Source organism: Diabrotica virgifera, chromosome 2, assembly GCF_917563875.1.
Source record: "Diabrotica virgifera virgifera chromosome 2, PGI_DIABVI_V3a".
In the NCBI taxonomy this organism is placed as follows: Eukaryota; Metazoa; Arthropoda; class Insecta; order Coleoptera; family Chrysomelidae; genus Diabrotica; species Diabrotica virgifera.
The window spans coordinates 195,444,314-195,471,944 of NC_065444.1; the positions used below are offsets into that span (position 1 = coordinate 195,444,314).

General features: G+C 32.8%; 1 protein-coding gene across 5 annotated transcripts in view; it reads right to left on the reverse strand.

Annotated features, from left to right (window-relative positions):
• Window positions 1–27,631, reverse strand: part of LOC114337513 (uncharacterized) — a 772,834-nt gene that overhangs the window by 54,390 nt on the left and 690,813 nt on the right. For all 5 annotated transcript variants that reach the window (XM_050642993.1, XM_050642994.1, XM_050642995.1 and 2 more), the window contains exons 6-8: window positions 20,920–21,417; window positions 10,486–10,866; window positions 4,378–4,696 (exon numbers count right to left, since the gene is read on the reverse strand). In XM_050642993.1, coding sequence (XP_050498950.1) covers window positions 4,378–4,696; window positions 10,486–10,866; window positions 20,920–21,417 — 1,198 coding nt within the window. The remainder of the gene's footprint in view (window positions 1–4,377; window positions 4,697–10,485; window positions 10,867–20,919; window positions 21,418–27,631) is intronic.

A 27,631-nucleotide genomic window follows, 5' to 3' on the forward strand; every position in this document is an offset into this window, starting at 1 on the left:
TCTAATTATATACTTAAAAAACATTATTTAAATTTTCCTTAAAAATGCAAAGTCTTCCCGTTATTTGGCTTTGAACATTAAATATTATGCATTTGACGAAAAAAGCTAACCTTTAACATACCGTATCTTGGTTTGTATTGGTCTTAAAGATATTATAGAAGAAGAATTTGATTTTTTTTACTAATAGATACAATTTTAATATCTACAGTTTTTTTGATTAAATGCATATTTTTTGAGGTATTCTCAAAAAACCCTCTAAAGAAGTTGATTTTTCCGTCGAAAAACTGTGACGTTCAATCACGAATAACTCGAAAAATATTAGTTTTACGAAGAAAATGTAAAAAACATTTTTTTCTTAGAATTACTTTTTACATCGATTTACATGGTTAAAATTTAATAAAAAATTCCCACCCACGAGATGGGGTGGCAACCACTCCCAAGATTTTAGCGTACAGCGGTATGATATAGAAAATGATCCTTGGACCATTCCCTACCTTCTGTGAAAATTTTAAATAAATCCATGCTGGACGAAAAAATTGCGAGCCAAAATGCTTCATTTCCTCGACTAAAACATACAGATTTCGTCTTGCGCAGGTATAGTTCTGGTAGATGTTTATTCTATAGGAAATTTATTTTAATTTTAGTTTATAACTCAAATTCTTCCCTAAAATAAATAGTTATCGAAATAGATAAACATCTATTTACAAAAGACTTAAATAGATAAACGTTAATAAAATCATTTTTTTGGTAAAATTATGGCTTATTTCCCATTAAAAGTAATTGATTATAAAAATGCCACAAGAAAATAGCTTCAGAACAACAATAGAAAAGACTTGGTGTCTGTCCTCTTTTTAGTCCAATAAAGGAGCTTATTAAAAAAAATTCTTTACAAAATTACTTCTTACATTTGTTATTTTTTATGCCCTCAACGTTTAAACTACTAATACCTTACAGCAAAAACTAATTAAAACCAAAAGAATATTTTACAAAATAAAATTTTATAACTATTTATTTTTACACAGTTATTTACAATATTAATATTTGGCTACACCAGTATTCGGTTTAAGACATATTTGAATGTCAAACGTGTGCAGTCATCTTATGACTAAAACTTTTAATTGTGGTCTGGAATTATGACCTCCTGAAGTTTCGTTTGCAACACTGGAAAGTACAAATACATTGATTCGGCAACGTTCGTAACTGTCTTTAACTCATTAATAATCAGTGAGATACTGTAAAATGAGTGCTATAAAGCTTGAAACAATGTACTATAATATATCTTTTGATCTAAAAACACCAGCAGAAACTTAGTATTTTTCAAAGATCATCATCATCAGGGCTTTTCATTCCGGGTGGAATGATTGCCGCTCTTAAGTTTGTTGTCTGACTTGGCTTTCGTTACAATTTTCTTCCACTCATTTCGATATGTGCCTAGTTCCGTCCAGTTTCTCACTTCCAGAATTTTGATGTCTCTCATGACCTGGTCCTTCCATCTCTCTCTGGGTCTTCCCCTTGGTCTTCCAGTTTCTGGTTTCCATCTGGTGATCTTCTTAATCAGTAGGTCGTTCTTCCTTCTCTCTATGTGTCCCAGCCATCTCAGTCTCTGTGCTTTAATAAATCTAACTGTATCTTCTCCCTTTATTATGTCTCTTAGTTCATGCTTCATTTTTCTTCTCAATTCTCCGTTGTCCATTCTTATCGGGCCCATAATCCGTCTGAGGATTTTCCTTTCGAATATTCTCAATTTTTCTTCATCTTTTTCCGTGAGGCACATTGTCTCAGCTGCGTACGTAACTACTGGTCTGATTGCAACTCTGTATCTTTTCAGTTTTGTATTTTTGGATAAGTTCTTGTCCTTCAGAAGCCTATGATATCTCCAGTATGTTTTGTTGCCTGCTAGTATTCGTTCCGTTACTTCTTTACTTCTCTTGTTTTGACCATTCACTATTACTCCCAAATATTTAAATTGTTGGACTCTTTCGAAAGTGTAGTTTTCTATTTTGATTTCTCTGGTCCTGTTATCTTCTCTTCTAGAGCAGAGTAGATATTTTGTTTTTCCTTCGTTAATTTCTAGACCTCTTTTCCGTGCTTTTTTTGCCAGGATTGTTACTTCTTCTTTTAATCTTTCCTTGTCTCTTGTCTCTTCCCATGAGAACTAATGCATAAGTTGCATATGCAATTATTTGTGTTGAGGAGTGGGCTTTTCAAAGATATACACGACTTATCTATCTTAGATTTGACTAATAGACACTGGTTTAAGATATAATATCCGAGTCTGGAGGAACGGAACAGAAATCTTTCAAAATACAGAAGCTTTACATAAGTTCATCTTCCATCAGTGGCGCAAAAGATATAACTTCGAATTATACCAACTCTTTAATAAACCAGACGTCATAACATTAAAACACAGAGACTTAGATGAAATGAACACATAATACAAATGCCAGACAACATAACTGCTAAAAAGATAACCACAGAAACACATGTAGAAAGAAGAAGCAGAGACTGAGCGCGAATGAGGTGGTTAGCTGGAGTTAGGACCGAACTAGGGATCTTGGAAATCAGAAGATGTCAAATCTTAGAGCAGACCTGAATCCATAAAGTATTGTCGACACAAAGATAATGATGATAATTTTTTGTCAAGTGTATTATGAAATACAAAACTACTATTAGTCCAGAAAGCCACTGCGCATCCACTAGGAAAAATATTCTAATTCGGATTTTTTGCACAATCTTACTCAAAAGGGACCCCTTTTAACAAATTTGCACGTTGCCAGGACCAAAAGTTTGTCAAAAATTTTTTAAACGTTTTTTTTTTTGTTTTTATCCTAAAATTATTTTTTTTGCATGCAACAATTTTTTTTAGGTTTTTTGGATCATTCCAAACAGAAAAGGTCTTTAGTAACTTTTCTCTAAAGTTGATAGTTTTTGACATATAAGCGATTAAAAATTGAAAAATTGCCAAATCGGCCATTTTTAACCCTCAAAAACTATGTGAAAAACTGAAAATTTGAATGTTGCCAAGGTAAGTAGATATTCTTTAAACATCGATGATGAAATGCCGAAGAGTTTTTTGCAATACAATATTCAAAATTCCTTTGTTTTTTAATTGCTAATCAGGCGTGCGCGACACTATTTTCCACCGTTGCATGTGTATACAGTATGGTACAAATGAAAGAAATAAATTAGTTATTTCGTAAACCGGCGACTCTAAGGAAAAATCCCGAAATAGGTCGATATTTATTTTTAAATTATGATATTGCGGCATATATGGTATACTAGTGACGTCATCCATCTGGGCGTGATGACGTAATAGATGATTTTTTTAAATGAGAATAGGGGTCATGTGACAGCTCATTTGAAAGGTTTTTCAATTCTCTATTCAGTAATATAAACATTTACATAATTACTTATACAGGGTGTCCAAAAAATTTTTATTAAATTAAATTATTTGACAAATTGAAAAAAAAATTAAATTATTGGACACCCTGTATAAATAATTATGTAAATGTTTATATTGCTGAATAGAGAATTGAAGAACCTTTCAAATGAGCTAGCACACGACCCCTATTCTCATTTAAAAAAAATCATCGATTACGTCATCACGCCCAGATGGATGACGTCACTAGTATACCATATATGCCACAATATCATAACTTAAAAATAAAAATCGACCTGTTTCGGGATTTTTCCTTATAGTCGCCGGTTTACGAAATAACCAATTTATTTCTTTCATTTGCACCATACTGTATACACATGCAACGGTGGAAAATAGTGTCGCGCACGCCTGATTAGCAATTAAAAAACAGAGGAGTTTTGAATATTGTATTGCAAAAAACTCTTCGGCATTTCATCAATCGATGTTTAAAGAATATCTACTTACCTTGGCTACATTCAAATTTTTAGTTTGTTAAAAATGGCCGATTTGGCAATTTTTCAATTTTTAATCGCTTATATGTCAAAAACTATCAACTTTAGAGAAAAGTCATTAAAGACCTTTTCTGTTTGGAATGATCCAAAAAACCTAAAAAAATTTTGTTCCATGCAAAAAAAAATAATTTTAGGGGAAAAACAAAAAAAAAAAAAAAGTTTAAAAAATTGTTGACCAACTTTTGGTCCTGGCAACATGCAAATTTGTTAAAAGGGGTCCTTTTTGAGTAAGATTGTGCAAAAAATCCGAATTAGAATATTTTTCCTAGCGGATGCGCACTATGCGCAGTGGCTTTCTGGACTATATGAAATATATACTTTTGATTTTGATACGAGTGCTTACGTCTAATAAGTGGCTATCTACATAATACAAAAATTAGATAAAATTAGTATTTCATTTCCTAAGCATGCACTAACATTCAAAATAACATACTAATCCAAACTTACCTTTCCTCAAATTCTCTATGCGAGGCCTAATGGATGGCTTTTCTCTTTCGTATCCGTCGCTCTCGACCACCATCGCTTCTCCCTCCCTTAAACAAATCTTGGTAGAATACCCCTTAATTTCCATCCCTTTCACCTCTTTCGAAGGTTCGAGTTTTTCAGGACTGGGCCAAGAAGGTGCTCTACCGTTAATACTGTTATTGATGTTAGTAATATTGTGCCCGTCGAAATATTTCATCTCACTGTCACTCGTGTAATCAGTTTGTCGAGTCGGTCGCAGGTTTTTCAGAAGTTTTTGGAATTCAGGTTCGTTTTCTTTTTCCTTGAAACAATTTTTTATAATAAATAATTGATATTCACATTAGCCGATATATATTTTATATAATATATTTTTCTATGCATGCTATACAATTTACAACTTCTTTCACTACATACATACATTTAAAACGAACAATTTCTCAGGCAGTGAGAAAAGTCGGCCATTGCAGTGAGAAATATTTTTTCTCACGGGTTCACCGCCGGTTTACATACATATGACCGCCATTTCCATGGTAACATGCACAATACAAACAGAATTATTTTTGTCAAACAAAATGTCAAACAACTTGTCAAAACTTATCAAAAATTACCTTTTAAGACTGTTTAACTGTGAATTATAATTTGAAATAAATAAAGTATATAAATATTAAGAATATTAAATACCCATGTGTATATATGTATTTTATTTCAATTTAGGTATATAATTTACCTAAAAGCACCTAAATTATTTAATTTTGAAGTTTGAACTCTTGACAAAAACGCATCCATAGAAAAAGTACAGTGTACAACACGAGAGAAAATGACATATTTCTCTCTCACTTGATTTGCGTCACTCGCCTCGTGCCTCTGCTCGTGCCAACAAACTTCTGCGCTCGTGAGAAATATGTCTTTTTTATATCTTGTTGTACAGTATACTATTTTTTAATTATTACAACTAAAAATATTTTACAATTTATTTGAATAAGATAAGAAGGCCATAGAAAAACGGAAGGAAAGGAATCTATCTACCCACCTATTGTTTGTTGATTTAGGGAAGGCATACGATACGGTACCTTTGAAAAACTGTTTCAAACTGACAAGTAGGTCTTAGTAGGGAGTATGTGGATGCTATCGCAAATATATACAAAAGTGCAAGAAGTATCGTTAAAGAAGGAAACTTTATATTTGAATCATTTCCAATAACAAAGGGGCTTAAACAAGGATGTTGTCTGCCTTCGACTTTATTTAAAATATAATCATCGCTAGAGCAATGGAGGAAACAAGTATCTGGCATGGGAATATACATAGGGGTGGTAAATGTCTAACAACTTTGTTTTTCGCAGATGATCAGGTAGTCGTAGCGAATGATGAGGCAGACGTGGACTACATGTGTAGAAAACTAAAGAAAGAAAATGAAAAATGGGGCCTCAATATGAATATGTCAAAGACAGGGTATCTTAAAATAGGGGATTATGAAGAAGATCCAGATTTAGAAATTAGAACCAAAAAAACATGTAAAGAATATAAATATCTCGGATATATAATATCTAAAGAAGGCACTACCAAAAGAGACATCGAAAACAGAACGCAGCAGGGCAAAAAAGCGGTAAAAATTCTAAGCTCTCTACTATGGTCAAAAGATATAAGACAAAAAACGAAATTGATAATCGATCATGCCTTGGTAGAGCCTATTATGACTTATGGGGCAGAAGTTTGGCAGATCACGAAAAAGGATAGAAGTAGTAGAAATGGATTATCTAAGGAGAGCGTGTGGTATATCCAAAAAGATCAGGAATGAAAATATTAGAGGGAAGACAAATACTGTATATTCCAGTAGAGATAGAATTGAAACGAGACAACTAGTGTGGTATGGTCACGTGAAACGAATCAATAAAGATAGATGGCCAAAAAAGCTTTAAATTACATACCACAACAAAGAAGAAGAAGGGGAAGACCTTCAGTTGCCTGGGAAGAAAATGTTCGGCACATCATGAGAGATTGAGCTATCAAAGAAGACGAATGGATGGACAGAAAAAGATGGCGGTAGAAATGCGAGAAGCGGCAGAGGCTGTAGGAACCTCGCTTATAGATAGATAGATTTGAATAAGATTTGAACTAATATACACTAAAGTACAAAATTAGCGAATATACATTTTTCAAAATTTCTCGTAAGAAGCAACTTTTGATTAATCTCAAAATTTAAGATATGCAGGAATGTACAAAGTCTTTATGAAAATCTTAAGGAAGAGACTAGCAATTAAACTCAATTCTATCAGCTCAAAGAGAGCTTCATGGCAGGAGAAGGAGGAGAAGGCGCAAATGACCATTATGCATATCATAAAGATATTAATTAAAAAATGCGTCGAGTACAACAACCACTGGACCTTGTATTTGTCGGTTGGGAGACGGTTTTTAATTCTGTAGAGTGTAGAGTTTGAAAGAGTACTGGAAGCACTAAAGCAAAGTCGAATAGATTACTGGTAGGTATATGCCACTAATTAAAAACATAATACGAAAACGCTATATTAAGTATACTACTACATGAAGACACAGAAAAAAGCAGCTTAGGCCGAGGAGTAAAACAAGGAGACAATTTTTCACTTAAAATTGTTCACGGAAGCTCTAGAGTCAATATTTAAGAACATCCAATAGTAAGATATGGGCATCAATATAGATGGAGAAAGATTAAATCATTTGTGGTTTGCAGATGACGTTGTATTAATCGCAGACAACTAACAAGGTACATTTTCTATGATACATTCGCTTAAAACTCTGTCTGAGAGAGCAGGATTAAAAATAAACTTTGAGAAAACTAAACTTACGACACATCTCGTAACGAGCGAAAATATAACTATTTACAATAATACTATACGCTCTGAGCTTCGCTGGTGGCGCTTCTAGCGGATTACTAATTCAACTTTCACCGGTAATTTTTAAATTTATTATTTAATTGTTATCACTTAACATTTACAACGCAAAAAAGTAATTAAATTGTAATCGATTTTTTTTTTAAATTTTACTAATCATTTTGACGTTCTATTGATAAAATATGAATTTCTTACTTCAGATACTTTCACAATTATCGTGTAGATGGCGGTAAGACTAATATATTAATTTATAATTAAATATTACGGAACATTAAAAAAACTTAAATTCGGTATTTAAAACGTAAGTATATTTAAGCTAAAAATATATACCACAGCTTTGACCAACTAATATTTTTTTATAATTAATGTTTTTAATTTTAATTTTAAATTAATCACTTTGACATTTATGTCAAATTTCCGGTAAACGTTTACATACTTGCCACTACTGGCGCTCGCGAATTTGTAAATATCCCCTCTACGTATGAGCTCACAGCGTATACAACAAACACACTTACAAATATCTTGGGCGCGAGATCAAAATAAGTAGACAATCAAACACATGAAATACATGAAGCGAATAGGTCTGACATAAGCAACATTTGACAAACTAAGCTATATTCTCAAAAGTGCAATTCACATGTGTCTCAAATAGTGTTGTCAGGTCCGATTTGTTTTTAATCGGTACATAAGCAAAAACAAATCGGTATTTAGGGTTGTAGATCGGGACAAATAAACAACAATAGCCCAGTAAATGACCGTTTTGGAGTATAATTTTTAGAGTCAACTCCGAATTGCATGAAAATCTGGTTTTAGGTTCTACTTACTGTCTACTTCAAAGTTGAACTTGTACCGTTGGTTGCTTTTACTTGGGGGGTGACAGTTACAGTTACCCCTTCTCGGGGGTAAAAAAACGAGCGTTTAAAGTAAGTCCCAAAATGGATCAACTGACTAACTCTAAAAAACTTTTGTTCTATATAATTTTTAAACTAAGTCAATACTTTTCGAGTAATTTTATCAAAAAAAATATTCTTAGGAAAATTGTAGCTTTAAAAAAAGCAAAAAAAACTGTATCTTCAGAAAGTCTATAAAACCAGTAAAAGCAAAGTTGTAGCTTATCAAATATACGTTCTTATTCGTCAAATTACAAATCGAATTTTTCAACTTAAAATAACAAAAAAATTAAGCAACTTTCGAGCAAAATTTTTTTAAAACTTTTTAAAGTGTTTAAAAAAATCTTTAATTTTGTTTTATATAAAAGTCTCTAGCATTAAACTAAGCGAGTTACGCTCAAAATAAAGTTGGCTCCTTTTTTTGGTAAAAAAATTGTGAAAATCTCCCCGTATTTAGCACCGTAAATAAAATTAATCGTTACCGCTTTACCATTTACTTTATATGTGTATTGTTTATACGATCTGTAAGGAGTATTAGGGACACTAAAAATCTCAAGGAGTAAAAAGTAGGTAGGTTTTGCTTTTATAAATATGATGGATTCATTTTGTTTTTCTGTTAGACAAAAATTGGTTCAAATATGACTGTTCATATTTTGCATACACTCGTGATTAGTGACTCGTTTAGGTCCTTTTAATCATGTAAAAATACATAAGTAAAGTAAATTGTTTGTAAAGCGGTAACGATTAATTTCATTTGGGGTGCTAAGTAAGGGGAGATTTTCACGATTTTATTACCAAAAAAAAGGAGTCAACTTGATTTTGAGCATAACCCTCTTAGTTTTGATGCTAGAAACTTTTTAAAACATAAAAATAAAGCTTTATTAATTAAAAAATTTTAATTAGTTTTTCCCGAAAAGTGCTTCATTTCTTGGTAATTTCACGTTGAAATATTTGATTTGGAATTTGACGAATAAGAACGTATTTTTCATGAGCTACAACTTTGCATTTGTTGGGTCTATAGACTTTACGAGTTCACATTTTTTTTTTCATTTTTTTTATATTATTTTTTTAATATTTATTGCTTCCAGACGTTGTTCTGTATAGAAGCGTTTGTTTAAATATATAGAACAATGTTTTATTGTTTGCTATTCTGTAACTGCTAGCAAATTATTAAGGCTGTGAGTGATAAAAACGAAATGAAGTATGCTATAAAAGTAATATACATACTAATTCTTGTTAATTCTAAAATAGGGTAATTTTTTATATTCGTGAACATCAAACGACGTCGGATGTGCACTCATGGTCCCATATTTTTGCTAAGAATATTTTTTTCGATCAAATACTTACTTTTTGAGTTATTTGTGAAAATCGCCTGAAAACGTGATTTTTTGTCGAAAAATAAATATTTTCAATCGTAAATAACTTGAAAAGTATTAACTAAGTTAAAATTCTATAGAACTAAAATTGCTTAGAATTAGTCAATTTATCCATCTTTGGACTTATTTTAAACGCGCGGTTTTTCATCCACAAGAAGGGGTGACTGTCACCTCCCGAGTAAAAGCAACCAACGACACAAGCCGTCCAAATTTTTATGCAATTCGGAGTTTATCCTGAAAATTATACGGTATCGCCGTATTTACAGTTCATTTACTGGACTACAAGGTGTTTCTATAATCTGTATTTTTAATCCTACATAATAATAATAATCAGACGAAATTACAAAAAAAATCGTAGAATAAGTAAATTATTTATTTTTTATTAAAATTATATTTTTCATTCGATTTTGCCGCTTTTTGGAGTGCCTTGCTTTTATAACATAGTTATAAAATTCACTGTAAGTTTTCCTGAAATTGGTTTTCGTGGGTGAAAATCGGGACATTTATCGGGAAAATCGGGACAATCGTCTCCCGATCAGGTACAAATCGGTACGCGTCCCCAAACCCCTGAAAATCAGGACGTCCCGCGCAAATCGGAACACCTGGTAACGCTAAAAGTGTTACCAAGCGAAAAGAAACGATAATTTCTCAAGCGAAAGGTTTATAACCATTTCTTTTGTCCGTACAAACTTGACGACGACGCTTAACTGGAACTGGGCAGGTCATTTAGCTGGAATAACAAATGGACGGTGGACAAGACGAATCATGCAAAGGACGCCCAAAAACTATAAAATATGCCGATGATGACCACCAACAACGTGAAAAGAGGAACAGGAAACTGGCTACAAGAGACCCAGTGTAGAGAACCCTAAAAAGAACTGAGGGAGGCTTATATCCAGGAGTTAACGCCATAAGCTGATTTATGATGATGATGATGAATTCAAAACAACTAAAACTTACTTGATTAACAAAATTATAATTATGCACAGTCACAGTTGATTTCCAAATAGGAACTTCGGGTTTTTCTATGTGCCTTAATCTAACTCCCCATTTGCTGTCCTCGTCAGACATATTCTCTCCAAACGGAACTGTCTCTCCAAGATGATACGGCTTCGGTTTGTTGGGTTTATTTTTCAATATCCCTTTTATTTCGCTCTCGGTTAATTCTTTTTTGTCTTCTTCGGATATGTCGGTGGTTATGGCGTTATTCGAGTTAACTGTCACTAGTCCATAGTTCGTGGAGATTCGAGATTGTAAGTTTTCGTACAAAGAATCTGTCGGTGAGTCTTCTGAGTTCGAAAAAAGTGGTTTTTCGAATGTCGTATCTCCGAAATGTAGTAACTAAAAATGGAAGAAAATGAAGTTAAATACAAAAATAAGACTACAATTAAAAAATGTAACTTTATCTAAGATCAACTGGTATAGTATCTTTTTAAGTTTTTAAACATCGAAAATTTTCTTAAAAGAAATTTAATAATAACCCCCTCCGTGGCTCAGTGGTAAGAGCAGAGGCGGCTCTAGCCCATGTAGCGCCCGTGTGCAGTCGATGCCCTGGCGCCCTTTGGTAGACGCGCAGTCAAAATGGAATAGTTCAATAGGTACCTACCTAGTACTTGTACATAGGGTATTAGGTACTCTTATAATGTAAACAAAAATCCAGATGCAAATAGTGCAATATTAAATGATGTCGGGAGCCAATAAATATTCACAGCGTCAGAACAAAATCTGTTAAAATCCCAAATCTGATTTAATTAAATCAGATTTGGGATATATATTTATCTTTACTTGATTTTATTTAATATTTAATTAAAAATGAACTTTTTTATCTATGACGTAAGGTTGAAAATTGGTTGAGGTTGTTAAAATGATGAACTACATACTACGTATTTTCAGTATGACTTAAAACACCAACAACAAATTGCTAAAAAGGATAATTTTTGAGGAGCTGTGACTCCGCTGAAAGTCGCAATAATAGTAGTAGTCTTCTTCTTAGGGTGCCTGTCCGTTCCGAACGTTGGTGATCATTCTGGCTATGATGACTTTGTTGGTTGCTATACGGAATAGTTGTGTTGAGGTCTTTCTATACCATGCTCTCAGGTTAGCAATCCAGGATATTCTTCTTCGTCCTGGGGCCCTTTTTCCTTCAATTTTACCTTTTAAAATGCATTGGAGTATCTCGTATCTGCCTCGATTTCTCATTATATGTACCAAGTACTGCAGCTTACGGGCCTTCACGATATTGACTAAATCTGCGGTTGTGTTCATCCTCCGTACTACTTCTTCATTGGTGAATTTGTCTGTGTCCATGGTATCTTCAGGATCCTTCTGTACAACCATAGCTCGCAAGCCTGAAGTTTCGAGAGAGTTTCTGTCTTCAATGTCCACGTCTCTATTCCGTATAGACGCACTGAGTACGCATAACATTTAAGGAGCCTTATTTTTGTTTTTGGGTGAGGTCATGGCTCTTGAACACAGAGCTCATAGTCAAGAATGCACTTGTTTCCTTTCCGGTGCGACATCTAATCTCTTGAGTATTGTCCCATGACTCATTGATTATAGTTCTAAAGTAGTTGTATTGTGAGACACGTTCAATTCTCATTTGGTTCATACAGATTTGCTCCAGTTATGTTTTGCTTGCTGATGATCATTAGCTTGGATTTGCTGGTTTTTATATCTAATCCATATTATTATGTTCTACTTGTTTCCGTTATTTTGTTCATTAAGTTTTGCAGTCTATGGTATTGGAAAACACTCTTGTATCATCTGCATACCGCAGGTTACTCAGCTTGATTCCATTTTTATTGAGATGCCTTCATCAGTATCTTTTAGAGTTTAGAGCCTCTTCAAAAATGTGCTTTGAGTACAGATTGAACATCAGCGGTGAAATTATGCATCCCTGTCTCACTCCCCTTAAGATTTTGACCTGATCTGTATATTCTCCATCTATTCGAAACACTGCTGATTGATTCCAATACAGGTTAGCTATTATTTTCAGGTCTCTTCCGTCAATCCTTGTCCTCTTCAGCACTTCCATCATTTGTTCATGCCTGAATCTATCGAAAGCCTTCTTGTAGTCAATCACGCATGCAAAAACATCACAGCCGACGTCTCTACATTTCTTAAATAACAACCGCACGCTAAATAAAACCTCCCTTGTACCAACAGCGTTCACAAATCCAAACTGATTGTGCGCAATTTGTTCTTCGCATCTTCGGTAAATTGTGGTAGTAATAAAAGAAAATCTTCCTTGTAAATAATTTTAATCAAATGAAAAGCCGCTTTTCTTTATTATATTTACATGTTAACTTAAATAAAATACTTAATCCATTCCGTCAAAGCTTATTTCGCAAAGTTATCCCGCGACACCTGTACAAACGCCTTTGAAAAGTCCCAAGCAATACGACCTTTATAGGTTCCACAACAGATTTCGGAACCATTGTTGGTATGTCTTTAAACGAATCAAAAGATCGCCGTCCGTTCGTTGGACGGACAGCCGGGCGGGCGGCAATCTATAAATCGCGCTTAAGTGCCAATGTAATTTTTCATTAATCGTTTTAAAGCATATTTTATGTTGAAACAAAGTAAAGGACCCGCTCTTTGGCGATCGGCGCCCCCAACATCCCGGCGCCCGTGTGCACCGCACACCCTGCACAATAGGTAAAGCCGCCTCTGGGTAAGAGCGCCTGCCTTTGGATCGAAAAAATCCGAAAGGTTGTGGGTTCGAATCTCACCAGGGTCAGGAATTTTTCATTTATTATAAATTAATAAATGAATATAGTTTCTGTCCTTGTGGGATCGGTACTCACCGGAGGGACCGCAGACGTTCGGATACAATTAGCGTCTCTTTGCAAAGAAAATGACGTCGACTTTGCAAAGTAACAAGACACTTACTCAACACACACACTACACATTACTCCCCTGACTTAGTGATAAGTTATACAATTACGTGGCTAAAGGTTCTAGTTCTAAACCAAGGCCAAAATCAGAGAAAAAAAATTTAATATTTTCTTCAATAAAATTATGAACCAAGTATATTATATTATTACACATAGTTTCAAAAGTTATGCTTCACCCCTCGTATTCACGATGTTTACGCTTTTATAAATCCGTATCTTTATCACATATTTAATGGGCCTTTTTTATAAAAAATATATCATTTTTTGGTTTTTTATTTTATTTTTTTACCCATTTAATTGACCTGGTTTTGCCAAGGTGTAAACATTTAAAAAATTTATTCTGGTGAAATTTTTGAAAACGTGATAAAAATGAAGATTTAGTTGAAGAAGGCCATTCACAGCGGTTCGTGGCGAAAAGAGTGGGTATTTCTCATAGTGATGTCTCACGGATCTGGAATAGGTTCCTGGAGACAAACTCGATACGGAATAGTGCTCGGTCTGGTAGACCCCGAGTTACCAATGATCGACAGAATATATATATCAGAATTTCCATCTGTAGAGATTCTTCTATGTTTGTACCAGCCCTCCAAAGAGAATTCAGGCATACTACAGAAGTCAGAGTATCGTTGGCTACAATAAGAAGAAGAATTTTAGACTCAGGTTTGAGGAGTCGTCGACTAATAAGAGTTCCTCAGCTACAACCTAGACATGTTTTGGACCGCCTCCAGTGGGCTCAAGAACACATACAGCTTCCCTAACTGTTTTGGAATTTTGTGCTTTTTTCAGATGAGACCAGAATCTGTTTAAATAGTGATAACCGGCGAATTTATGTGTGGCGAGAGCCAACAAGAGCTGCACAACTAGCCACACACGAATTCGCCGGTTATCACTATTTAAACACATTCTGGTCTCGTCTGAAAAAAGCGCAAAATTCCAAAATTGTTGGGGGAGCTGTATGTGTTCTTGAGCCCACTGGAGGCGGTCCAAAACATATCTAGGTTGTAGCTGAGGAACTATTATTGGTCGACGACTCCTCAAACCTGAGTCTAAAATACTTCTTATTGTAGTCAACGATACTCTGACTCCTGTAGCATGCCTGAATTCTCTTTGGAGGGCTGGTACAGACATAGAATAATTTCTACAGATATAAATTCTGATATATCTATTCTGTCGATCATTAGCAACTCGGGGTCTACCAGACCGATCTCTATTCCGTATCAAGTTTGTCTCCAGGAATCTATTCCATATCCGTGAGACATCACTCTGAGAAACACCCACTCTTTCCTACACGAACCGCTGTGAATGGCCGTCTTCAACTAAGTCGATAATTCGTATACGGTCCAACTCAGAAATTAAAGTACGATTCATTTTTAATCACGTTTCCAAAAATTTCACCAGAATAAATTTTTTAAATGTTTACACCTTGGCAATCCAGGTCAATTAAATGGGTAACCAAATAAAATAAATAACCAAAAATGGTATATTTTTTATAAAAAAGGCCCATTAAATAATATGTGATAAAGCTACGGATTTATAAAAGCGTAAACATCGTGAATACGAGGGATGATGCATAACTTTTGAAACTATGTGTATTATGTTAGCAAAACTACTCTCGTAAAAAATTTATACCAATAATTATCTCCTGTAAACAGAAAAAGTGTATGTAAAAAATCTATTATTTTATTTATTCCTTTTTCATCAGTCGGACTTTCCTCTGTCCCTTCCTGATCGATATTTTTCTTTAACCGTTAAGAAAACTCGTTTACGTTGCCGTAAAATCATCGAAATGTAAACAATTCAATTTCTTGTATCCCACATTATTCCTGTTTCCATTTGCCCATCACAAGGCATTTTATGTAAATATGCATCTATAAAGCATACATTTTATATTTGAAGGGTTATTACCCCGATATTTCTTTGGTGGCTCAGCTAGCATCCATACTGTCTTACACTGATGATGATTTTGTAATAAAATCGAAAACGTTTTGTTCTGATGTAGCCCTTTAGGGATTTTAATAAAATTTTATACCTTTTACAAAGGATTTATTCCAATTTTTGTGATTGATGGTATACAGCCAACTACAGGAAAAACATTTTCTTTCCTTGTGGATTTTTTATTTTTTTCAATTTAATTGTGGCTTATTTCCCATATAAATAGTTAATTATAAAAATGCCACAAGGAAATAGCTTCAGAACAACATAGAAGTCATAATTTATTTCTTTGTTTTTCTCTTCAGTCGGTGCATATATGTTTATAAAAATGTAATTTTTTGGTATTTTTCCCTTATTCTTGGTACGCATATTCCCTCTAAAATTGGTTTAAAAGTCATCGATTAAATATCTACCTAACTCTCTTTCGCCATTGAAAAATAAAAAAAAAAATAATTTATTTTCCTTGAGTTTTGTCCTAGTTGTTTCGGTTCCTCGATGATGCTTCCTCGTAATTTCCTCTTGCATTCCATGTCTATAATAATGTCAATATATTTGTCTATTACTTTGTTTCCATTAATATTCTGTACATTTTGTCCATCTCGTGTGACTTGCCAAGTCGCCTCCGTTATTTTAGGCTCTTTTCGTTGTGTTGCTAGTTTTTCGGGTTTTCATTTTTATTAATTATCGTTGGCTTTTATTCCATTTCCATATTTCTCCATCTTTAATTAGTTTCTGATAGCCTATTTTGACATTTTTTACATTATCTCTGCCATAGTCTTACTTCTAATTTTTTCTGAATAATTCTTTCTTCCTTTGACATATCATAATTTACACAGATTTGTTCGTCCTTTTCGTTTCTTAATTTACTATTCTTTTTCATTACTTCGATTTTGGATATCACGCTATTAAGGTCCACTAGGGCAGTATTTTCCACTAATTTCTTTACTCCATTTACATCGACTAATACTTGTAGTTTCTTTTCCATAAAATTCTCCATAACCCCCATAATATTTTTTGATTTTGATCATTTTCCCTGCTTCTTTCTCTCTCCATATCTTTTTTTTTTCGTTTGCTGTGGTAAGTTTCTTTTCTAATTGACCTAATTATTTAATATATTTTTGTTTGTTTCTCGCAGCCTTTGCTTTTGTTTCTTATTCAATTATTTTCTACACTAATATTTTATTTTTTTCATCTTGGAAACATCTAACTTTAAAACTGTAAAAAGGGTAAACCCTGTAGTTGGCTGTATATCTTCGATAAAACAACGTGGAATTAAGTAAACACTTCTGTTGTATATAGGTATATGAATTTATTAAAATTCTTAAAATTTATCCACAAGGGAGTAGAAGTACAAAATGTTTTCGGTCAAACTGACCATCATCAGTGTAAACGTCTAGTGTACAAGTAATTGTAACTAGCCACTTCAATAGGTATTGAACCTATTGTCACAGTTGTCACTATTGTCACATAGAAGTGGCTAGTTACAATTACTTGTACACTGGACGTTTACACTGATGATGGTCAGTTTGACCAAAAACGGTTTGTACTTCCACTCCTTTGTCGATAAATTTTAATAAATTCATATACCTATATACAACAGAAGTGTTTACTTCATTCCACGTTGATCTGACTTTAATGCAGATTTTGCTTTACTTACTCTTTGCTTAGATATTTTATATATTTTTCTTTTAATCCCTTTGATGTCAAGTTCATTGTGGGCTTCTATTACTGCTAATTTGTCTTTCTTTTGAAAGCCGTTGTTAAATATATAAACATATCAAGATTTCCCCTATTATATACTCACGGACAAAAATATTGCGTATGCATGTGGAATGCAATTTTTTGTGCTGTTAGCCTTAGCCCTCCTGTATCATATAAATAGGATATCTTTTTCGAATGTGATGTTAAAAAGTATCATATAAATGCTATAATCGGATTTAAATCGGATCTGGGCTTTATGCTGGCCAGTATAATTTTTAAAATAAATATCATCAAGGTAAGTCTTCACATCACATCACACCATAATATCAAACGATGTCGATGAGTTGAACAAACAATTAGTTGATACACTTACACTGGCACAAGCAGGTTTTGCCCAAAGACCAAACGAGATGAAAATATCACTTTACTTAAGACATTGGAAGAGTGTCGAATTGATCATAGGTACACCAATATTATAGAAAATATATTATACAGAAATGCTACAACAACTATAAATCTGCACGGTCCTACCAGTAAGATATATTATTATAACAGGAGAGTTATTCGACAGGGAGATACTATGTCGCCTAAGTTGTTCATTACTGTACTTGAACATGCTTTGAAATCACTGGAATGGGAAAATAAAGAAATAAATATCGATGGTGAGATGCTTAGTCATCTACGATTCGCAGATGATATTGTTCTGATTTCAGATGATCTAAAAACTGCCAATGATGTGTTGAATGAACTCCGCGATGCAGCACGTAAAGTAGGTCTAAATATTAATTACCAAAAGACCAAAATGATACGAATTTAGTTACGAGCCATTCTTTAAAGGTAGAAGACGTCGAAATTGAAGTTGTTGACAGCTACATATACCTTGGACATACGGTAAAAATTAGCAGAGACAATCAAACTGCTGAGCTGCTAAGAAGAATAACTCTGGGATGGGCAGCATATGGAAGACTACGTGATATTTTTAAATGTGATATACCTATCAGCCTAAAAAGAAGAGCCTTTAATCAATGTGTCTTGCCTGTTCTTACATATGGCGCCTAACTAGTACATCTGCACGAAAACTACAAGTGACGCAACGTAGAATGGAAAGATCATTGTTGGGCATAACGTCAAGAGATAGGGTAAGAAACGAAGAAATTCGTAGAAGTGGTGTAGGAGACATAATAAAATACATAGCCAAAATTAATGAGAATGAGAGATGATAGGTGGACCAAAAAAATCTTGGAGTGAAGACCGAGAGCGGATAGGCGAAACCCGGGAAGATCACCCACAAGATGGATTGACGACATAAAGAGGATTTGTACCAACTGGATTGCAAAAGCGCAGGATAGATCTGAATGGAAATTTTTCGAGGAGGCCTATGTTCAGCAGTGGACGACTATGGGCTGATGATGATGAAGTCTTCACTATGCTAGCGACATGAAGACGTGCATTGACACCAATATGGCTTTCAAATGGCAAAACGTAATCTTCAAACATTCGTCTAATCACCTCCACGTGTTCGGTATGTACTTTCAAAGCAATACCGCTCCGCAGCACTATGCCGCCACCAGCAAAACTAACGCTCTGTATGAGGATACAACTGACATACTGTTCGCCAGCCAACTCTTCTGTAGACGAAGTTTTGTAAATCTTGCTTCCATATGGTGAACGCTATGCCAGATGTAACCTCATACAGAGTGATAATTTTGGTGATGACGGCATAGTGCTATGGAGTGGTATTTCTTGGAAAGGAGATACCGAATTTGTGGAGGTGATTGATTGAACGACAGCTGATATGTACATTAAAAACATTTTAGAAGATCATGTTTTGCCATTTGCCAGCCATATAATTGGATAACAAATTCGTGTTAATGCACCATGACGCAGGTCTTCATTCGAAAAAGAAATCATATTCCTATAGACCAAGAGGCAGCGCTGAAAAATCTATTTGAATTTACTAAACCTAGATTTTTCACAGTTGATTACTGTGAGTGTGTAGAGAAACATACTGCGGTCGGTCAAGCTAAACGTAGAACAGGGGTTACTGAGAGGGTATTAAAGTTGCTTTCCTACGAAGGTAATTATTTCCATTTACTAAGGCTGAAAATCAGTACACACATCCTAACATCCTATAAATAATAGTCGATTGAGGAAATGAAGCATTTTGGCTCGCAATTTTTTCGTCCAGCATGGATTTACTTGAAATTTTCACAGAAGGTAGGGAATAGTCCAAGAATTATTTTCTATATCATGCCGCTATCATACGCTAAAACCTTGGGGGTGGTTGCCAGCCCATCTCGGAGGTGGGAATTTTTTTATTACATTTTAACCATGCAATTCGATGGAAAAAGTGATTCCAAGAAAAAAATGTTTTTTACATTTTCTTCATAAAACTAATATTTTTCGAGTTATTCGCGCTTGAAAATAACAGTTTTTCGACGAAAAAATCGACTTTTTTAGAGGGTTTTTTGAGAATACCTCGAAAAATATGCATTTAATAAAAAAACTGTATATATCGAAATTGTATCTTTTAGTAACACAAACCTAATTCTTTTCCTATAATATCTTTAAGACCAATACAAACCGAGATACGGCATGTTAAAGGTTAGCTTTTTTCGTCAAATGCACAATTTGAAATATTCAAAGCCAAATAACGAGAAAAATAGGTCAAACTCCTTAAGTGTATTGATAATATAAATATAAAAGGAACTACAGAAAGGTGAAGACCAATTTTGAATAAGGAAGGTAGTTAGGGGGTTGTTTTCACTGAGTTTTTCATAGAGAAAAGCAGGTACCGACATTTTTTTTGATTATAAGTCGCTTAATTTTCATGCTAGAAACTTTTTATTATTTTTTTTAAAGGTCTAATTGTATACTTGAAAAAAGATTATTTTAAATTTTCCTCGAAAAATGCAAATTTTTCCCATTATTTGGCTTTGAATATTTTAAATTATGCATTTGACAAAAAAAGCTAACCTTTAACATGCCGTATCTCGGTTCGTATTGGTCTCAAAGATATTATTGGAAAAGAATTTGGTTTGTGTTACTAAAAGATACAATTTTGATATCTACAGTTTTTTTTGATTAAATGCATATTTTCGAGGTACTCTCAAAAAACCTTCTAAAAAAGTCGATTTTTTCGTCGAAAAACTGTTATTTTCAAGCGCGAATAACTCGAAAAATATTAGTTTTACGAAGAAAATGTAAACAACATTTTTTTCTTAGAATCACTTTTTCCATCGAATTACATGGTTCAAATGTAACAAAAAATTCCCACCTCCGAGATGGGGTGGCAACCACCCCCAAGGTTTTAGCGTATGATAGCGGCATGATATAGAAAATGATTCTTGGACTATTCCCTACCTTCTGTAAAAAATTCAAGTAAATCCATGCTGGACGAAAAAATTGCGAGCCAAAATGCTTCATTTCCTCAATCGACTATTATTTATAGGATGTTAGGATGTGTGTACTGATTTTCAGCCTTAGTAAATGGAAATAATTACCTTCGTAGGAAAGCAACTTTGATACCCTCTCAGTAACCCCTGTTCTACGTTTCGCTTGACCGACCGCAGCATGTTTCTCTACACAAGCACAGTAATCAACTGTGAAAAATCTAACTTTAGTAAATTCAAATAGATTTTTCAGCGCTGACTCTCCGTCTACTATGACACAGGGGGCAGCACAAAAAATTTTATTTCACACTTTAATTTCAAGATATGCAATATTTTTGTCAATCGAGTGTATAAAATCAACATTATTTTGAAAAAGTTCCTTTTTTAACGAATATAAATAAATGCGTATAAACATTCAGATTCAGCAGTTATTTTGAATTTACTGTTAAAGGGATATGTATTATAAAACTTACTGGCAATCCGTTTTTGTTAAAATCCTCCATAGTAGACCCCGAATTCCTACGTCGCCTCCTAAAATTCTGAGTAGGCGGTGGCTTTTCATCAGTGGCTACTATATTGACTTTTCCAGACTCGGCAGCGAAATGCACTTCCGTCTTGCAAAATTCAACTTTTTTCGTTTTCCGCATATTATTATCGTCATCATCTGGCCTAACCTGGTCGTTTAACGCTAAACTAATACGTCGAAAGCTATTGTTATTGTTATTTCTTGTTACATATTTGGATTCATCGACAGCAATAGAATGGCGCTTGATGTCCTTGAGCTGTTCTCTATCCGTATCGTTCCACGACAAATCCACTATATTGTTGTTTTTGGAAATTGGGATTGTTATTGTAGTAGATTTCAATTCAGTCGGTGAGTTTGACCAGTCGAAATGGCTTTTCTTCCAGTTCTCGTTTTTGTTCGTTGGTGAGGAGTCTTCTTGGTTGAATGAACTGGCTATTCTCTTAACCTGTAAAAACACATATTTAAGTATTATATTAAGAGTTTCAGATTAAACTAAATTTTCAATTTAAATAAAATGTCAATAACGAGCGAAGAGAGCAATATTATAAAAAGACATTAAAGATACAACAAATAAAGAATTATGTATTCTTCTTGATGTACCTATCCGTGAAGAATGTTGGCGATCATCATGGTAATCTTTAACTTATCTGCAACAGCGCTGAAAATCTGCACAGATGCTGTGTTGAACCAGGCAAACATTTTCACTTGCAAGATGGCGTATAGAAGGGCATATCTGGATTTATTTCGTATAATGTGTTCATTGTATTGTAACATTCGAGATTTGATGGTGGTAGTACCTCTCGGTTCTTAATTCCTTTGAGGACCTCCTTATTTGTGATTCGGTCAGTTCACGGGACGTTTTCCCATATAGCGACATCTCAAATGCTTCCAATTTTATGCACATAGCTTCGCGCACTCGAATACCACACATAATAGTAATACACACATAAGTCTAATCTTCTAGCCTGATGCAGTCAAAGGATTTAGTTAAATCCACAAATCATAATATAGGCAGATTTGTTATATTCCAATGGCATCTCAACAATTTCTCTGCCTACGAATATAACCTCTATTCTGCTCCTCACTGATTATATAATATGTTTTTCTACCATATTAATGACTATATTATTCTTTTTACTACTTTAAATAAGATATATTTAAGAATGTACTATTTTATTTTTATACTAATGGCATGGATTTTACTATCACATTGCTGCAAACCTGGGAGAAATTGATATTCACATTTTATTTTTTGTTTTTAATTGCACAACCAAATATACAGTGCGCTGGAATAAGTGTTATCCCTCCCTACTAACTCATTTATTTTTAGCACATAAGCAAATCGCTCGGACAGGTAGATTTTTAAAATAATCTTAGTATATTATACCATCAATGTTTCGAACTTTACGCAATCCCTCTTCAGGTGACTGCCATAACTTTGACTTTTTTAAATGGGAAAGTACATCATGTGACACCTCATTTAAAAGCTGTTGAAAAACTAATAACAAAAATGTATAATACTTTAATCTTTTTTGAAGGCGTAGGCGCAAGATTTCGGTCGAATGATTTTTAAATGCATTTATTTTTTTCTAATCCTTAGAAAACAAATAACTATTTTTGAAAAATTTAAACGCAGAATGAAAGAATACAGTATTTCCGAGGGTTAAAAGTCCCTGAGAACTTCTATAATGTTTATTTTAATAAGTTCAAACCCCTTGACAGAGGTGAAAAAAAGAGAAAATTGAGTGTGATTTTTAATTTCAAATATATCATTCAAAAGAAACTTTTTGTTTATTCTAACGGACTTTTAACCATTGTAGGGGAGTGCATATAGATTTTCACTTCGGAAAAAATCAAACAAGATAGAACTTTTTGTAATTTAATTAAGAAATGTTTAATAAACAACGTATCAAAAAGTTCTACTCGAAAAGTGGGTGCTTCATTTTTTATCAAAAAAAACCTTATAATATAAAGAATTTTCTAAAATTAAATCTGTATCTTCTATAATTTTTTATTTATAACGCTTAAGTCACCCTTCTCACAAACATTGGGGCACTGTAAACTAGCGTACGGCGAAGTGCACGGTTGAGTTATTTTAATGTAATTCTTTAACTAATGGATCAAATGAAATTTTACAAATTGAACCTAAAAAAAGAATAATGAAGCTATCTGATGGTTATAATAAAAAGAAATAAAATGTATGGGTATAAGTACGGTGGGGACGGAAAGTTAGTATTACATGAATTTTGTTTAAAAATGATTTAAAAATGTGTAACTAATACAATTTTTCTTATAAAACCTCCAATTTTGCACAACTTACCTTTCAACCATCGTACTAAATGATGTTTTATTAACCTTTAACTACACGCGCTGGCGTATTTTGTACGCCAGATATAAGAATTCTACTGGAAATATATTTAAAAATTTAATTTTTGACCTTGTTTATCTCTCTAACCTATCACTGGAATGTGCTTTACAATTTGGTTTTAGTTTCGTTATAATCGGCGTTCTCGGAAGATCGTAATGTATTGTTTATTATTTGTTTCCGGTGGTGGACAATATACACCACCATTATATTAATATAAGTAGTAATATAAGTACATATTTCAATTGTTTTTTTTAGTAATTATGGCACAAAATATATTTTTCTTTATAAACAATACTTCGTCTTCCGTAAAAAATCACATTTCAAAAAAATTTTATTAGTAGATTTATTTATCATGGAATCCAGTTATTCCATGATTTCAGTTATAAATCCAAATTGGCTTACTGAGAATTAACTCAAAGTATTCACTGATGCCGAATAAGGTTTATAACAAACAACTAAAGTGTATTTTTCAAAAAAAAAAAAATAAACAAATCCGCTGTTTTAAGGGTATTTTCTTGTGGCGTATAAAGTACGCCACGCGTGTAGTTATGCTATAACTTGATGCGCGGGTAGTTAAAGGTTAAAAAAAAACTCAAAAATTTAATTCAAATCATATGACGTCTTAAAAAATGTAATTTTGAAATCTTCGTAGTTTTATAGAATTACCACCACTTTAAGACGGTATTACTCAATTTTGAACAGATCTATTACAGTTTTATAAGTGCTTTTTTAAAGCTTATGATGTAATCTTTAAAATGCACTAAATTATTTTACTTTAGAAATTAAATAAACTAATTTTTTTTAGAAAATTAAGAAAGATAACAAAAGTGTAATACAAAAACCGAAAATTACCAGCTAAAAAATGTTTATATAAAGTGATCAAAACTTTTTTCTGTAAAACTTACCTAAAATAAATTTTTTTTTATAACAGTATGTCTGCGTAACTTGGAACCTATTGATAACTTTTTTGTTACCAGTTTTACGAAAAAAGTTATTCCTTATAAAATACTCTGCATCGTATATAATTTAAGATGCAATTATCAAATATCAAAGTTAATGAATTTTATATGAGGTATGTCAAAAAATATGAATTTCACTCAAGAGTAAAGTATCGTTAAATTTCACAATATCGAAAATTGTCATTAAGAAAAGTTGTTTGGAATTAAAAAATTTATTTTAGTGTTCAATTACATCCTTCTAGTTAAAATATTGTGAATAATAAAGGCACTTAAGTCTTAAGAAAAATTCATATTTTTTACATACCTCGTATAAAATTAAAAAAGTTTAATATCTGATAGTTGAATCTTAGATTTCAGACCAGGGAGAGCATTTTATGAAGAATAACTTTTTTTCGTAAAAGTGATAATAAAATAGTTATCATAATTGTAATAAAATGATGATGACTATCCTGAGAAAAAATTGAAAAACATTTTTCGATTAGAATAATGTAATTGTATATTTATGAACGAAAAATCCTTAGACACATATATAAGGGGGTGAAAGAAAATGACGTATGGCGCAGAAGATATAATTTTGAACTATACGCAGCATACAACGAACCCGACGTCATAACATCCATAAAGATCGGACGTCTGCGCTGGATGGGCCATGTTGAACGAATGTTGGAGACCGAAACACCAAAACACATAATGAAGCAAACACCAGTAGGGAGAGGGCCAAAGGGAAGACCCAAACTTAGATACATGGAACAAGTGGAACAAGATCTGAAAACACTTGAGATTGCCCACTGGAAGAACAAAGCAAGGAACAGAACAGAATGGCGGAAAATCCTAGAACAAGCCAGGACCCAAAAAGGGTTGTCATGCTACTGATGATGATGAATTGTATATTTAAACATAATTTTTAATTTCAAAGAACTTTTCATAATAGCATTTTTTGATATTCTGAAATATAAAGGTACTTTACTCTTTAACGAAATTCATATTTTTGACATAACTCGTATAAAATTGATAAAATTTGATATCTGATTGTTAAGTTTTAGATTTTTGACTAGTCAGAGCATTTTATGAAGAATAACTTTTTTTCGTAAAATTGATAATAAAAAAGTTTTCCATGTGGTTCCTAGCTACGCAGACATACTGTATAAGAGATTCTGTATAGGAATTTTCAAATTGTAATGCCATATTCGGATTCAGCATAACCAAAAACAAAATAGAAATATATTTGATCAAAGTAAAATTTAACGATATTTTTAAAATTATTAATACAAAACAATTGTTATCGTTATTGTAAACAATTAATAAACAATTAGCGGCCAAATCCGCGAGTAGAACTTTTTACTTTAACATGTATATAAACTAACAAAAAATTTTTTTAGAAAAATATAAGCTTGTTTGAATTTTTCCAAAACAATGCATGTTTTCGTTCTAATTGCACTCCCCTATTGGCTATAATGTAATCTTTCACTCTGCGATTAAATTTTTCAAAAATAATTATTAGTTTTCTCAGGACTCGAAAAAATGAATGCATTTAATAATAATTTGATTGAAATTTTGCGAATACGCTATCAAAAAGGACTAAAGTGTTATACATTTTTGTAATCAGTGTTTCAAAAGCTTTTAAATGAGGTATCACATGATGTACTTTCCCATTAAAAAAAATCAATGTTATGCCTGTCGCAAAGAGGGATTGCGTAAAGTTCGAAACATTGATGCTATAATAATATACTATGATTATTTTAAAAATCGACTGGTTCGAGAGTTTTGCTTGTGTGTTAAATAAATAAGTTAATAGGGAGGGGTAACACTTATTGCAGCGCACTGTATATTAGTAGGTATGTATTAAAAAAAGAAACACATGGCACAGTGTTTAAAAACTTTGGCAAGTCCGGTTTAACCTTTGCAGCAGGTATTATAGATAGCTGTTACTCTTCAATTACTTAAAGGTCATTACACATCTTCATATACATAATATATTATAGCATACGAGCTCATGTATATACGAAGAGGTTAAATGTACAAGCGAACAAGAAAAACCAATTCGCAATGCATAACATTCATTAAACCCGGAGAAAAAAGCGATGGGTTCTCAGATGGTTTTCTAAAATCAACATAGTTCTTTCGAGACTCACCATTGGAAGTCAAACAAGTCTTGTGTAAGTCAATCAAGTAATTATTTGCAAATGCAATTAAGGCTTCTAATATATTTGTGATATTATATCAGTGAAAGCTGAGATTATTCTGAAGAAGAGTGAATGTATGACAGAGTATTACAAAGTTAATTAAGTCTTTATAAAACGTTTCAATGGAGGCAATGTAATTTTAATTATATTATAATATTAAATATTTAATTATGTGTTTTGTTGTACTTATTGACTTTTACTTAAATGTTGGACAATGAGAAAAGTGATAGAGACATAAAAATAGTGAATTTAATATTAATTAATAATAAATAAAACAAAGGCATTTAAATAATCAAAATCCTACCATAATGTTGATTAATATTCTGTGGATACGTAAGTAACACCACTAAACAAAAAGAGACCAGGTACACGTAACATTAAATTTCAGAATGATACGCCAAGAATAATAAGAAATACATTTATACCCGAAGCCCAACAAACATTTAACAAATCGAAAAACTACTGGCCGATATTTTTGAATTGGAATATCTGTAGAAGCCAATAGAAAAGGCGTGTCATCTCGAGGGAATCGAAATTTTTACTTCGTCATGGGTTTTTTATTCGTTTAAACAAAAAAGCGACTTTCTTCATTCATTTCAATATTGTGAAAACACTATGCATTGTAGATTAATTTGTTGAACAGACGACTTTCTTGAAAATACTCGCTCTTTAAAATGAGTTTTTCTAAGTTAAAATAATGTTTATAAACAAAAAAGTTATTACAAAGTAAACCCGAAAGTAAGAATTTTTTCCATTTGTTTAAAATTATTAAAATGAACAATAAAAATACTTAAGCATATTTCACAATGCAAGTTTTTATGTAGTAATATGTATAAAAGATCAAGCCGATCGGTAAAGTAGTTTTTAAACAAATATTATTTGTTTATCCCATTTGAGAAAAAAAGACCATTTCCAAATGGCCATACATGTGCCTAGTCAGTCTTTAGAAAGGTCTCTTTAGAAGTTTTTTGGTCTTAAGTTTTCACTTTTTTTAAAAAAGATTATTCATTTTTAATTATTTACAAAATAATCGATGCAGAATGAGGTACCATTTTTCGCTTTATAAACAATTGTGTTATCTCCGCCGTTTTAACTTTTACAAAGAAAAACAAAATAGACCGTCTGAAGGATTACGAATAAATATATCTT